The sequence below is a fragment of the Bombina bombina genome, chromosome 3 (genome assembly GCF_027579735.1).
Source record: "Bombina bombina isolate aBomBom1 chromosome 3, aBomBom1.pri, whole genome shotgun sequence".
Classification (NCBI taxonomy): domain Eukaryota; kingdom Metazoa; phylum Chordata; class Amphibia; order Anura; family Bombinatoridae; genus Bombina; species Bombina bombina.
This window is the reverse complement of record NC_069501.1, coordinates 1,037,624,959-1,037,639,694: the sequence shown is the minus strand read 5'-3', so window position 1 is coordinate 1,037,639,694 and position 14,736 is coordinate 1,037,624,959. Positions and strand designations below refer to the sequence as shown.

The 14,736-nt window shown below is 32.8% G+C and overlaps 1 protein-coding gene across 2 annotated transcripts in view; it reads right to left on the bottom strand.

Annotated features, from left to right (window-relative positions):
* Positions 1-14,216, bottom strand: part of COL2A1 (collagen type II alpha 1 chain) — a 53,461-nt gene extending 39,245 nt beyond the window's left edge. Inside the window, exons 1-10 of one of the 2 annotated variants that reach the window (XM_053708247.1) lie at positions 13,938-14,216; positions 10,705-10,914; positions 9,144-9,160; positions 8,295-8,327; positions 8,160-8,192; positions 7,998-8,051; positions 7,767-7,868; positions 1,237-1,314; positions 682-726; positions 534-587 (exon numbers count right to left, since the gene is read on the bottom strand). In XM_053708247.1, coding sequence (XP_053564222.1) covers positions 534-587; positions 682-726; positions 1,237-1,314; positions 7,767-7,868; positions 7,998-8,051; positions 8,160-8,192; positions 8,295-8,327; positions 9,144-9,160; positions 10,705-10,914; positions 13,938-14,031 — 720 coding nt within the window. In that variant the 5' untranslated portion in view covers positions 14,032-14,216. The remainder of the gene's footprint in view (positions 1-533; positions 588-681; positions 727-1,236; positions 1,315-7,766; positions 7,869-7,997; positions 8,052-8,159; positions 8,193-8,294; positions 8,328-9,143; positions 9,161-10,704; positions 10,915-13,937) is intronic. The other variant, XM_053708248.1, reaches the window with a different exon arrangement.
* Between the last annotated feature and the right edge of the window lie 520 nt (positions 14,217-14,736).

Below are 14,736 nucleotides of genomic sequence, written 5' to 3'. Positions count from 1 at the left end.
TAAAGAAAGGAAGTTAAGTCAGTGATAGTGACTTTACACATAGTAAATGTACCATAGTATCTGTATTATATTTCAGCTAAATGCTCAGACATTTACAAAACAAAGTATAAAGTAAATGTGATGTGAGCATTTCATCTAACTTCCTAAACACTAATATCCATGGAATAAAGCTATTTTTAAATATATATTTAAAAAAAAAAGTAAACACATTTTTCATTATTGAGTCTAAAGAGGCCACTTTAAAATGTATTATATACTAAAAAAAAAGATGTCCCAGTGTTGATTTATTTGTGAACAATCATGTTCTTACTGTTAGTTTTAATATAAACAGCTTTAATTCAACCTCTTAATGCAAATATATTTTAAATGTTTAGCATTAATTCATTTGCATATATTTTTTTTTAATTTTATCTATTAAATTGATTGAATTTGATGATTTTAAAAGGTTTAGAACAACATGTAGGACTTTATGTTGCCTTTGTGATCTAAAATAAATAATTATATAGCTAAAAACAACATATGAAAACACTCACAGAAGCACCAGGTTCACCAGGTTCACCGGGATTTCCTTGGAATCCTTGAGGCCCCTAAAAATCCAAATAAAGATGTTTAGAGTTAATTAAAAAATGGAAAAATATAACATAAATAAGATTTTTAACTTAAAATTAGGCAAATACTTACAGGAGATCCTGAGGGGCCAGGAGGTCCTCTTGGTCCCATAGGGCCCTATAATAGATATAAAATGTAATTAAAATACAAATAAAGAAATTATTTGTTATCAGTTAAGTTCTCTAAAACTTTATTCATGTTTCATTGCATTGGACTCTTCCTTCTTTATTTACTGTAGCTTCTGAAAAGCTTTAAACTGGAGGGCAGCCAGCTCTATGTTTCATTCAGCGCATGCCAATAAAGGCTGGAATACAGACATTTCCTAATGGAATTCTTTAGGGATTTTGCAAAACAGTAACTGTTATATGGATGCTTAAACTCCAGTAAAAAAAAAGCTCCAGGCTTCAAACAATTCATTCATTGTGTTTAACTGTGTAATAGTATATTAGAGTTTTGTAAACAGAAAAAATAATAATAAATGGAAGCAAATAAGTCTTATTTGCACAAATTAAGTTACATAATTATTTTGTGTTGCAGGATAGTTAACTGAAACAATGCAGTACTCCAAACCAGTAGGTGGCAGCACTGTCCTTTTAAGGTTATCTTAATAAAGACAAGGATTATTACCATTGGTCCTTGCATAACACCCATTTGAGCACCACCAGCTTTCTCATCAAAACCTCCAGTCATCTGAGCAGCAAAGCTCTGTTGAGACAAAAAACAAAAACAAATTATTAATATATATTTTGCAACATTCAGTAAAAAAAACTCTATTTTACTACCAACACCGTTTTTTATCTAGGCAGTAGTGTTTGCTATTGGCAAAAACAAAACAAAACAAAAAACAAAACAAATATAAAATAATTGATAATGTGGAATTAAAAAAAATAATATAAAAAAATATTAGAAAAAAAAACTGTGTTTATGTTCTGTCATGTTTTCAGATATTTGTAAGCAGCCGATAATTGCAGAATAACAAATTCCAAGAGCCTTATACAATGTCTATATTTATATTTATATTTATATCTGCATCTGCATTATTAAACATACATTTTAAATGTATTAAAACATCATAGCTTGGAATTAAAGGACCAGTCAACACAGTAGATTTGCATAATCAACAAATGCAAGATAACAAGATAATGCAATAGCACTCAGTCTGAACTTCAAATGAGTAGTAGATTTTTTTTTCTGACAATTTTAAAAGTTATGTCTATTTCCACTCCCCCTGTACCATGTGACAGCCATCAGCCATTCACAAATGCATACACGTACCATGTGACAGCATAAGCCAATCACAAATACATACACACTTATTCTTGCACATGCTCAGTAGGAGCTGGTGACTCAAAAAGTTTAAATATAAAAAAATGTGCACATTTTGTTAATGGAAGTAAATTGGAAAGTTGTTTAAAATGGCATGCTCTATCTGAATCATGAATGTTTAATTTTGATTGAGTGTCCCTTTAAACAAGATTGGGTATTTGTTCTCACAAAGGAATAGTAAAGTCAAACTTAAAGGGACAGTCTAGGCCAAAATAAACTTTCATGATTCAGATAGAGCATGTAATTTTAAACAATTTTCCAGTTTACTTTTATCACCAATTTTGCTTTGTTCTCTTGGTATTCTTAGTTGAAAGCTTAACCTAGGAGGTTCATATGCTAATTTCTTAGACCTTGAAGCCCACCTCTTTCAGATTGCATTTTAACAGTTTTTCACCACTAGAGGGTGTTAGTTCACGTATTCATATAGATAACACTGTGCTCGTGCACGAGAAGTTATCTGGGAGCAGGCACCGATTGGCTAGACTGCAAGTCTGTCAAAAGAACTGAAAAAAGGGGCAGTTTGCAGAGGCTTAGATACAAGATAATCACAGAGGTTAAAAGTATATTATTATAACTGTGTTGGTTATGCAAAACTGGGAAATGGGTAATAAAGGGATTATCTATCTTTTAAAACAATAAAAATTCTGGTGTAGACTGTCCCTTTAAAAAGTTCATGATTCAAATAGGGCACGAAACATTCCACTTGTTAAAGCATAATAAGCTAAGCTTAGGAGCAGCAATGCACTACTGGGAGCCAGCTGCTGATTTATGGCTCACCCAGTGTATTCCGCTAGCTCACAGTAGTGCATTGCTGCTCCTTCAACAAACAATCCCAAGAGAATGAAGCAAATATGTTAATAAAAGTAATTTGGAAAGTTGGTTAAAATCGTATTCTTTATCTGAAATGTGATATCATTTTTTTTTTGTGTTTCATGCCACTTTAAACTCTAGTTACAGAAATAATTGAAATGACTTATGCTTGGGATTGCAGAGCAAGTAAAGTTGTTTACATTTCCATAGTTCAGCAAATATACTAAAGAATATACTTTATAAGGAGATGCTGTTATAAAAGGAACTATGATGTTAAAAGGATAGGAAACCCAAACATTTTCTTTTGTGATTTAGACAAATCATGCAATTTAAAAAAAGTTTCCAATTTACTTCTATTATCAAATTTGCTTTGTTCTCATGATATTCTTTGTTGAAGCGATACCTAGGTAGGCATCTTAAGTACTACATGGCAGGAAATAGTGCTGCACTGCTGCCATCTAGTGCTCTTGCAAATGAATAACATTTTAGCAAAACTGCTGTCATATAGTGCTCCAGAAAAGGGCCGGCCCCTAAACACATGTCCCTGCTTTTCAACAAAGGATACCAAGAGTACAAAGAAAAGTTGATAATAAAAGTAAATTAGAAAGTTGTTTAAAGTTGCATTCTCTATCTGATTCATGAAAACAAACATTTGGGTTTTACATCCATTTAAGTAAATTTAATTTAGTTCAGTAAAGTATAACAAAGTCTCACTAGATAATTAAATACCACATTGTTGCTAATTTACATTATAAATAATAATTCATATAGCACATGCAAATTTTTGTAACAAATTTCCACTTTACTTATATTATCTAATTAGCTTCATTCTCTTGGCATCCTTTGTTGAAAAGCATACCTAGGTAGGCTTAGGTGAGCAATGCACTACTGGGAGCTAGCTGCTGATTAGTGGATTCACAAATATGACCGTTGTTGTCACTTATGCACCTGATGACTTTACCTTGCTTCCAGTAGTGCATTGCTACTCCTGAGCTTACCTATGTATGCTTTTCAACAAAGGATACCAAGAGAAGGAAGCAAATTAGACAATAGAAGTACATTGGAAAGATGTTCAAAATGGTATGCTCTGTCAATGACAAATAGTTTTGTTAATACAAAGAGCCCATTTTCAAGCTATTTCTAGATAGGAAGTGCTTGAGAAACTACTTCAAAGAGCTCTAGCATTTATACACACTCCGTGTCATTATTTGATGTTCACATACTTAAAGGAATAGGCAAGTAAAAATTAAACTTGCATGATTCAGATAGAGCATGTTATTTTCAGACACTTTTAAATTCACTTCTATTTTCAAATGAGCTTTGTTCTATTGGTATCCTTTGTTGAAAAATAATATGCACATATCATACACCAGTAGGAGCTAGCTTCTGGTTGGTGCCTGTACAAATTTGTCTCTTGATATTGGCTAACTAAATGTGTTTAGCTAGCTGCCAGTAATGCAATGGTGTTCCTCCATCAAAGGATAACAACAGAATAACAACAAAATGAAGCAAATTTAATAATAGAAGTAAAATGGAAAGCTAATTAAAATTATGTGTTCTATCCAAATCATGAATGAAAATGTTTGGGTTTCCTGTCCCTTTAATAAATACATTAAATATAGATTAATCAGGACGGAGTAATGCATCTCATAAAATCTTCACTGCTTTTCGTTGTACATTTTAATATTCTCTATTTTCCCAATTCACTTACAATACCTGTAAAATTGATTCACCTATCTTATGAGTTTGTATTTTACAGGACACTAAAGTCAAAATTAAGCTTTCATGATTCAGAAAGAAAATACAATTTTAAACCACTTTCTAATTTACTTCCATTATCATTCTTTGCTCAATCTTTTTATAATCACACATTCTGAGAAACTAGCACCCACTGCTCGTGTGTGTATGCATATATGACTCAGTAATTGGATGATGACTGTCACATGGTACAATGGTCAAGGAAATGAAAACAAACTTTGACATTTCTCAGAAACAAATCTATGTACTGTATATCTTGAAATTCAGAATAAGTGTAATTGACTTGTCTTTTTATTGTTTATTTGTGTATAATGCAATTCTACTGTATTTAATGGTCCTTTAAAATTATGGTAAACTCTCCCCTATTTAAAATCAGTTCTGGAATGTTAGTGATATTTTAGATGGAGTTTCATTAATCAGTTATAACAAAGATGCACTATAACTTACTTTTTAATATAGATATAAAATTCAAATACCCCACCCACTTCAAAAGTCAGTTTTTCTGTGAGCTAGCGGTTTGAATTGTTGTCCAATCAGCTCTCTCCCCATATGGATTTTGTTGTAGCTAGAGAGCTGATTGGAGAACAATTCAAACCTTTAGCCCACACAGAAATTGACTTTTGAAGTGGGTGGCAGAGCACCGGGTATTTGAATTTCATATCTATATTAAAAAGTAAGTTATAGCACATCTACATTGCACTTGATGAATAAAACTCCATCTAAAATATTACTAATATTCCGGATCTGATTTTAAAAATGGAAGAGTTTACCATCACTTTAAGTAAGTCAGCACTGATTAGAAAGGGGGTTGCCTATGCTACTACAAGATACTTCAATATTTGTGTGAAGCAGTGAGATCTTAAATGGCAGTTGATATCAATATTTAGTGTAATATTACACAAAAATAAATCTGGTTGCCAACATTCCATAGGGAATATACCCAAACTCTAATTTGCCATCAAATGTACAATTGAAACTAAAATAATAAGGTAGGGGATGCTGTCACATGAATGCATCACTTTTATCATCTGACAAGCCATAATCTAGGACTGAAATGCTGACAGTATGAGAATGAGGAGTTACTATTCCTATTTATCACTATGCAGGTAAATTACATCACTGAATTTAAACCAAGTGTTGGGACAGTCTTTAGCTGACAGCATGACAATGAATTATAACTGAGGATGATAAAAGGATAAACTGCTTACAATAACTATCAGGAAAAATGATCTTGCTATGGTAAAGTTTTATATTAACCAATGTGTAACATTACTTATATAACACATTTACATTATTAACAGTTGTAATGATTGCTTTTTTAGATGAACTGAGGTAAGACACTTGGGATGTCACATATTCTAAAATATGTTAAAAAAAATCTGGGGTACTCAAAATTCATTGAGGTACATCTAATAACAAATGCTGTTCAAGTAACAAATGTTCTCAAACTCTATTGGGGTTTACAGGTTTGGAAATATAACAAAATCTAAGCAGTTGCCTAGGGGTGCCTAACTGTCTATTCAAGTTCATCTTTGAAATCTGCTTCCTACTGTATTGTATTGTGTCAGCTTAAAATATATCAATCATGTACATCCAGTCCAAATCTGAATATGGTTAAAATGTTTGTTATGAGCGCACATCTGTAATGAGCGCATAGGTTCTGAAGACACATAAGTATTGTGTGCCTATGGGACCTAGAAAATTAACCACTGATTTAAGAGTTTGTACAAATGTAAATCTAAAGTATATATAGCATGTTGGACATTTGGTCTGTTGTTCCTATCTAATACTGGGATGGAAGTGCTTTAAAATGTGGCAATATTATACATTAATTAAAGGGACACTGAACCCAAAAGTTTTCCTTTGTGATTCAGATAGAGCATGATTTTTTAAGCAACTTTCTAATTTACTCCTATTATCAAATTTTCTTCATTCTCTTTGTATCTGTATTTGAAATGCAAGAATGTAAGTTTAGATGCCGGGCCATTTTTGGTGAACAACCTGGGTTGTCCTTGCTGATTGGTGGATAAATTCACCCACCCAAAAAAAGTGCTGTCCAGAGTCCTGAACCAAAAAACTTAGATACCTTATTTTTCAAATAAAGATAGCAAAAGAACAAAGAAAACTTGATATTAGGGGTAAATTAGAAAGTTGCTTAAAATTGCATGCTCTATATGAATCAACAAAATAAAAAATTTGGGTTCAGTATCACTTTTATTGTTTTTGCAATTTGGGGGGATTTAGGAGCATTTCTTTTGTAAGCTAAATTTACCCAAAATCTACATAAATATAGCTCCGAATAGGGTCTTCGTTGAGTTACAAGGATATGTTCATAATTTAAATATATTAAAAGCTAATTAAAAGTGTATGTATAAATGTTTTCTAGCGATCTGACAATCCCATACAGCTTGTATTTTTCTACATATATTAAAGTGTTTATAGCTTTTCATGAGAATTTTTTTTATTTTTTTGTGGCTCTCTGATCTTCCATTAATTTAGCCCTATCTGTTACAGATTTTAATATTTCTGAGAAACAGAAGTTAGGCATCCCAGGACCATAAACAATCTCTTAGAACGTCTCTTGTAAGATTATAACATACATGTTATGAGAACATTTAAAAGAGAAGTTAGGATGCATGAACAATTAAGGTCATTATTAATATAAAAATCCTTATTCATGTATAAAACTGAAAAGATGATTCTTGGTTATTTGGGAAAAAAAAATACAATAAAAACTATAACTATTTTAATTTGTAAAATATGAGGGATGCTTCGGGTAAGCTGGCAGCAGTGTCCTGCAATTCAAATATTAGGATTATATTTCCAGTCAATTGGATTTTTGTTTCTCTGTTATCTGATAATGACGCTTTTGTGGTAGTACTACTTAAAAGTGAGCTACTGCAAGGCTTCATTTTCAACATTGAAATTTGTTGTTAATTCATATCAAGCACCTGTTTAAGGCTTGCCAAATATGTGCACTAAAAGTAAAACAAGAAACTTCTTGAGTAGAGGCATAGACACTCATTGAATAAATAAATGAAAAACTTTACTGGGCAGAGTAGATGTTTTGTACTAGAGGAAAGCAAACATACTGTGTGATTACAAAGACTGACTGTTATGCTTTACTTTGTAACAGTGCAGGCTTTCAACATTGTCAGCTGAACACCAAGACCAGAAGCAAATTCCATTGGTCAGTATGAGCTTGTTATGTGAATGTTACAGACTTGTGGAAAAGGTTGGGTGTTAAAAGTAATTCTACTTACTCCACCAAGGCCAGGGGGTCCGGGAGGTCCAGGTGGGCCATGGGGTCCTGGGTTACCAGGAGTACCGGGTTCGCCATCTCTTCCACGAGGTCCAGGAGCACCCTAAATATGGCACAAAACAGATCCACATTATATCACATCTTAGTACTACTATATATACATATAGGCTAAAGCAGTATTACAGAAATTTATTCAGACTTTAATGTTAATATTTTCACTCATTTTACTTACTTTCTCGCCTTTATCGCCACGATCACCTCTAGGGCCTTGTTCGCCAGATGGTCCCTGAAACAGAACAATGAAGGTTAGAAATTATAAATAAAAAGCATCACAACACAAAAATAGCAACCAAGTTTTAAATATTTTCTTATCTATTAACTTTTTTTTTAATACCTGTGGTCCAGGAGGTCCTTTTGGTCCTAAAATCTGTCAATGAAAAAGGGCACATAACAATGTTACAATTTCTAGACTGTTGATGTCTCTAAAACTGTTGCCTAACAAAATGACTGAATGTAATAATAGACTTACATCTTTAATATCACCAGGTTCACCTTTTTGTCCCTGAAAAAATTAAATGCATGTCAAACACTTGCTGATACTAGAGCCACAACTGAAAAGTGTTAAATTCCCAGCATCAAAGTAGTTAAACAAACATTATTAAATAAGTATTATTCATCTAACACCTAACTTGACCTTAATAGACTGAGCACATTTGGCTTAGTACAACTTTTTGGCATCACAGTTGACTGTAGTCTAGCAGCCAAGAAGCAAAATAGCTTAAAGGGAAAGAAACATCAAAACTGAAATCTAAATAGATGCAATTCAAATTGAATTAAAAAAAAATGTTTGCAATAAACTTAGCAAAAATGCTTCTAGTAAAAGTTATGGCTGTTTTTTCAGTAGCATATGCCCATATGCTGTGAGAGCCGTGCACCAGTATTCAGAGAGCTGTCCATGGTGTGTATTGTGTTTGTGAAGACTTAATTTGGTCATACCAGCAACAGCTGACTATCTGGCAGGTATGGTGTTTGAATAATGGTGCACAGGCCTCACAGCATATATGGATATGCCACTAAAAAAGAAATGAACTTTTACTAGAATTTTTGCTAATGGAAGTATATTGGAAAAATGCTTCTATTTCAAATTGAAATAAATCCATGTACATTTCAATTTTGACCTTTCTACTCTTTTAAAGCAAATGTTTAGCTGTAGAATAGTTCTAATAACGATCAATATCGCCTTCATATCAGATACTTTATGATGTTGCCATAATGGCCATGTGAAATTCTTTAGTTAGGATCCACATTCTTGATTTGCATAATCCTTACTTAGAAGACCAATAAAGTTAAAGTTAATCAAGAAAAAGCATATATATACCTTTATCGCTCCTTGCCCTGTTCCAAGAGATAAAAAAAGAATACATTAGATAATACTTCATAGATATTACTAGCAAATACATATATATATATATATGTTGTAGCTTAGACACTGAAGAAATGTAACACATGTGATCAACAGGTGACACCATAGTAGAATGAGAGAGACAAAAAACACCCAACTTGAGAAGACATCTTATATAAAACTCCAGTTCCTATATTTATGATGGATTTCTACAGTATAAATTGATTGTTTAGGAATGATTGATTTTCTTCAAATAATATTTGCCATAGTTTGGATAATTTATGGAATTTAGGAGTAAATTCTACCTTGCAGCATGAAGCATGGAAAAGGTTAAGAGGCATAACAATGCGATTTAAATATTAAATAAAACATATTTTGCCACTAAAAAGTCAGGTTGCTTAATATTCTTTCAGAAGTAAATTTTGCAGTTTCTCATATAAATAGTTAGACTGGTGTGAGCTAATTGTTAGTTACAGGAAGCCAAAACACTGACAAAATAAATGTTAAAAGCTTAATTTAGTTTTGTTAAACATACATTTAGAGTGAAAGAGACAACTCAATGGCTCATTAGTTGCACAGGTTTGTAATTAAACATTTATAAGTAGTGTTTACAATTACAATATAACCTGTGCAGATAAAGAATTGAAAAGGGACCTTCCAATTATAGTTTAACTTCTGCCTTTTCTGTAAAAGGTATCTTTATCTGTTGTGAAAATCATAGTTTGTTGTATTTATAGTTTCTTATGATTTGTTTAACATGTACTTTTGACCACACTGCCTGTATAAACTAAACAGCTTTGGACTTGTGGTTTCAAACATGAAACAAACTAGCACATATTGTTTTAGACTAAGCTTGTGTTCTTACCCATAATTGATGGTTTTATATATATATATATATATATATATATATATATATATAGAGAGAGAGAGAGAGAGATTATATATATATATATATATATATATAGAGAGAGAGAGAGAGAGAGAGCGAGAGAGAGAGAGATACAGAGAGAGAGCGAGAGAGAGAGAATAGATAGATGATAGACAGATAGACAGATGATAGATAGATGATGGATACCTATATATATATATATATATATATATATATATATATATATATATATATATATATATATATATATAGAGAGAGAGAGAGAGAGATACAGAGAGAGAGCGAGAGAGAGAGAGAATAGATAGATGATAGATAGATAGATAGATAGATAGATAGATATGGGATTACACTAGCTGTTTATGCTATAGGCAGAAGTTTAAACAAGAGGATACCTTTTCAAAACCAGCATTGTCCTATGGATATACACAACATATTAGAGAATGTAGTTGGGGTATCCAAATCCTAAAGCTTTCAAATAGGCCAAAAATGTTTGATATCTCTGCTTCAAAAGTAGATGTACCCATGGGGATAAATCTTAGCTTGGTTATGGCCCTTGAGAGCTGGATTTGAATAGCACTGGTTTTAGTATTTTATCCATAGGTATGCTTAAGTAATTTATTTATACAACATAAATAAATAAATTACGACCAATGGTGGTTGAGGTTTGTTCAGTAGGGCAGATAGGGCAGCACTCTCCGAAGGGGATCTCAGCATTTGGGCAGTCTTTATTCTCCTCGCAGATTATGTCGTCGCAAAGAATAGTTCCAGAGTCACAGACACAGATTTGGCAAGGCTCTGGTTTCCATACATCTTTATCATTATATGTTTGCCCATCCTGCACGCAGCTCCCTACGTCCACTGTATTCAAGCATGGAAGGTTAAAGAGGGTAAAAATAGATAGCAAAAGAAAAAAAAAAGGAAGCAAATAAAAATGTCAAATATGTTCATTTAAATGATGAAATATGTTTATATATATATATATATATATATATATGCTTATATATATATATATATATATATATATATATATATATATATTTAAGATATATATATATATATATATATCTCATATTCACACATTCATACACACACTCGCAGATATTAGCCATATTTAGTAACAGTATTGCTGTTTGATATAATTAATGTAAAATAAAAAAGCTTTTGTAAATATATGTAGAAACATTGTTAATATATTACATGTAAATTAGTTAATTATAGTTTAGTGAATTTGCTCTTAATGTCAATTTAATATAATATAATATAATATAATATCACACTTTTCCAGAAGGGGGCAGTGTTGACCAATAGACCAAGGTAATCTAAGTTAAAAAATCATAGGGATGTAAGGGGGGGGGGGGTCATTAGCATAATATATGTTGGCCTGACATTTAGGAAGTTGTAATATAATATTACAACATCATGAGCTATGGTGAATTGTTAATAACATTGGGTTTTCCTAAGGTCAACCAGTAGCTAAATAGTTCCCACAATGCTTCAATATGGAGCTTTCTATTGCTTCCCCAAAAGACATGGATCTTTACAGATAGAGTGCTACTGTAAATAAAAAGCATAATTATAAAAAAATATCAATTTATTTTTCTGAATAACTATTTCTTTTGAGATAAATATAATTTATTCCATCCTGTAAATTAGATTATGTGTGTAAATTTAAGAATACAAAATAAAATACTTGACATAACTTTATTAAGTGACAAAATAAATACTATAAGTCCATTGTGATTCCATCATTGGTCTTGATTAGATTCCACACAGCTCCCCTTAGGTCCCATACTCAGGCTTGGGTAGCCCAAAGGACCCTTAATGAATGGGTCTTTCTATGAAACACACAGAGGTCTCAATTCACATTTGACTGTCAGGGGCCAGTTTAAATAAATATGGGCAGGATTTCAACTCCATCTGGAAACCATTCCTGCCAACCCTCCCAGTGCAAATAAACCATCACAATGCTGAATTGAAGCATTTAAATATGGAAATAGCTATATCTTTTCACTAACCTGACAGACCTATACAATGACAATTCAGTTTTTGGAAGAACAAATTTGACAGTGGGTTTGCTAATTTAATAACTATTTAACATCTTAATTCAGATGAATAATATTGAATCACATGATAACAATGTAACCTCTCTTTTTTGCCTTGATTGTATCTATCTATCTATCTATCTATCTATCTATCTATCTATCTATCTATCTATCTATCTATCTATCTTACTATCTATTTGGATAGTTGATAGACAGATAGATAGATATAAACATTATTATTAAATCATATCTCAGTTTTCTTTTATTTAAAAACATTATTAAACACATTTTATATACCCAAAAGATCTATAACTTATTTAGACCACAGACTGATTATATACATAACTAAATTATAGTTCAAGTATTACCATACATATGAATTCAGCTGAATACTTATGTTTATGTATTACCTATTTTACATTTCTAAACAATCATTTTCTAACCCTTTAAAATCGATTAAGAAAACATTTTAATAAAATTACAGATTAGTTCAAGCAAAAAAAAGATGGAAAATATGCAAGAAAATATGCATTTTCCATATTAGCTCTGCAATGGATTTACAATCTGCAGCATTTGAAGCCTTAAAACAAATTGTAAAGGAATTTTTTTTTTTACCATTTGGGACCTGCCCAAGCAAGTTAAAAAATTTCTGCTAAGAAATAAAGCTTCCAGCATTTATCTAGAAGAATTGCCCAGTCTGCATCCTAGCCAGGTGTTTTCTCAAATATTCCATTATTCTTTATGCCAGAATCTGTTTTAACAATGTACAGAATAGTTACTTAAATAGGAAAAGAAAGAAGACTATAAATATAGGAATTTAGACATAAAAAGTAGTGAGAATAATAGTATACAATAAAATGAATAGAAAGCAAACTGGGGGAATATTGGTTATAGTTTGCCCTATAAAGTCTTATTAGAACTGTTAATCTTTTCAGGAGGTTACTTGGAACAAATAGATATCCTAGGAATGTAATTCCACCTTCAGGTGGCCTCTAAACTTCTCATCCTAAAAACCTGTTGGCTATCAGTTTCCCCAAGAATGTTGCTCCTGTTTCCCCCCTGTAGACTAGAAACACCTTGCTTGCCATGACCAGACAGACTGCTTGTCTGTGCTCTGTCTAAAAATGACACAAAAGCCTATTTTTATTTCTCCTGCACTATCAATCAGATGGTTGAAATTTGTAGCCTTCGGTGGAAGGCTTGGAATTTCAACTTCTAAAACAGATTCCCTGTCATTAAAAGTTTCATTTTTATTGTTATTTCAGCTGCTTCAGAAGGGATAGAATTACACAGCTGAACAACAACAAAAAAAGAGAGAAAGCTGCTGTATTTACTAGTATCTGAAATCTATGCATGAATTCAGCACCTTGTTTCAAATCTCAGGAGTTTAAATAAATATTAACCATTTTAAATAAAATATTTGACTTCTGTACATTATAATCAGTGCTGAATGAATAGTTTTGATGCTATATTATTTTAGTAGTAGTAGTAGTTTTCTCTAAAGCTAATAACATATTTAAACACTACTGGCACAGTCTGCCCTACATTAGCATCTGCCAAGTCTACAAGTACTTTGATGCTCATTCCAAAAGGGGATGCAGTAAACTTGTAACTGTTAAAGGCACAGATAAAGCAATCACATCCCTGGTATTTTGCATGCATTAGCTGTCTGTCAAAATAATTAGAATAATTATCTTCATTAATTATCCAGTTATTCAATTCCAATAATTCTTCCAAAAAGTTGCCATGTGTACCTGTGCGCATAATTACACAGGCAGCTGTCAGGTCCTACTGCAAATGCAAGAGGACAGAATAAAGTATAAAAAAGTTGCAACTTACGGATATCTTCTTTTTGGCATCGTACAACCGCTAATAATATGACTTGGGTGGCTGCGAACAGCACTAGAGTCCTTGAATCCACAAAGCGAAACATGTCTAAATATTAGACATGCACAGTCTTTGTGGGAAGAAGTTTAGAGGAAGGGAGGAGGAGGATGCTGTCCCCAATAGTTATCTTGTCCTCATGCAGCCGACTTCTTGGGAAAAGAAGGAGAATCCAGTACCAGGCCCCAGCAGAAACTTAGTACTGTCTGCTCTGGGCCAAGGTACTGAAGTTATAGTCCTCAGTGCCTTGAAGTCAACGTATATGCCCACATCTTAGTCCTCCCCTGCCCCCAGCAGAGCTGAAATCTGAGCCCCTTCCACTCCTCTTTGCCCTCTCTCCATCCCACAAGACCCCTCCTTCCCTAGCAAGGTCCCTTTCCCTTCATTGCCACTGTCAGCCCCCTTCTCCCTCCCACTGCCCCAAACACTCCTGTCCTATCCCCTCCCTCCCCCATCACCTAAACTCTTTCATTGCTCTGTCAAGGAAAAAAAGTACCACCATTTAGAATGAAGCAGAAAAAAAAAAATCAATTTGCTCAAGCAGGTCTCTCATCCCAGCTTGCTGCAAGTTTTACTAGGGAGCACTGGTACAGGAGCAAAACTTAACTATGCTTATTTAGGGAGGTCTCCCAGGTTCATACGGTTCTTGAGAGTTTCTGGCTGTGGATCGATCCAACTTAATCAAGTGGCTTCTGGTGACATAGATACGATTTTCAGGGCACATCATGTGTAATTCCTATTCTGTCTCAATGTC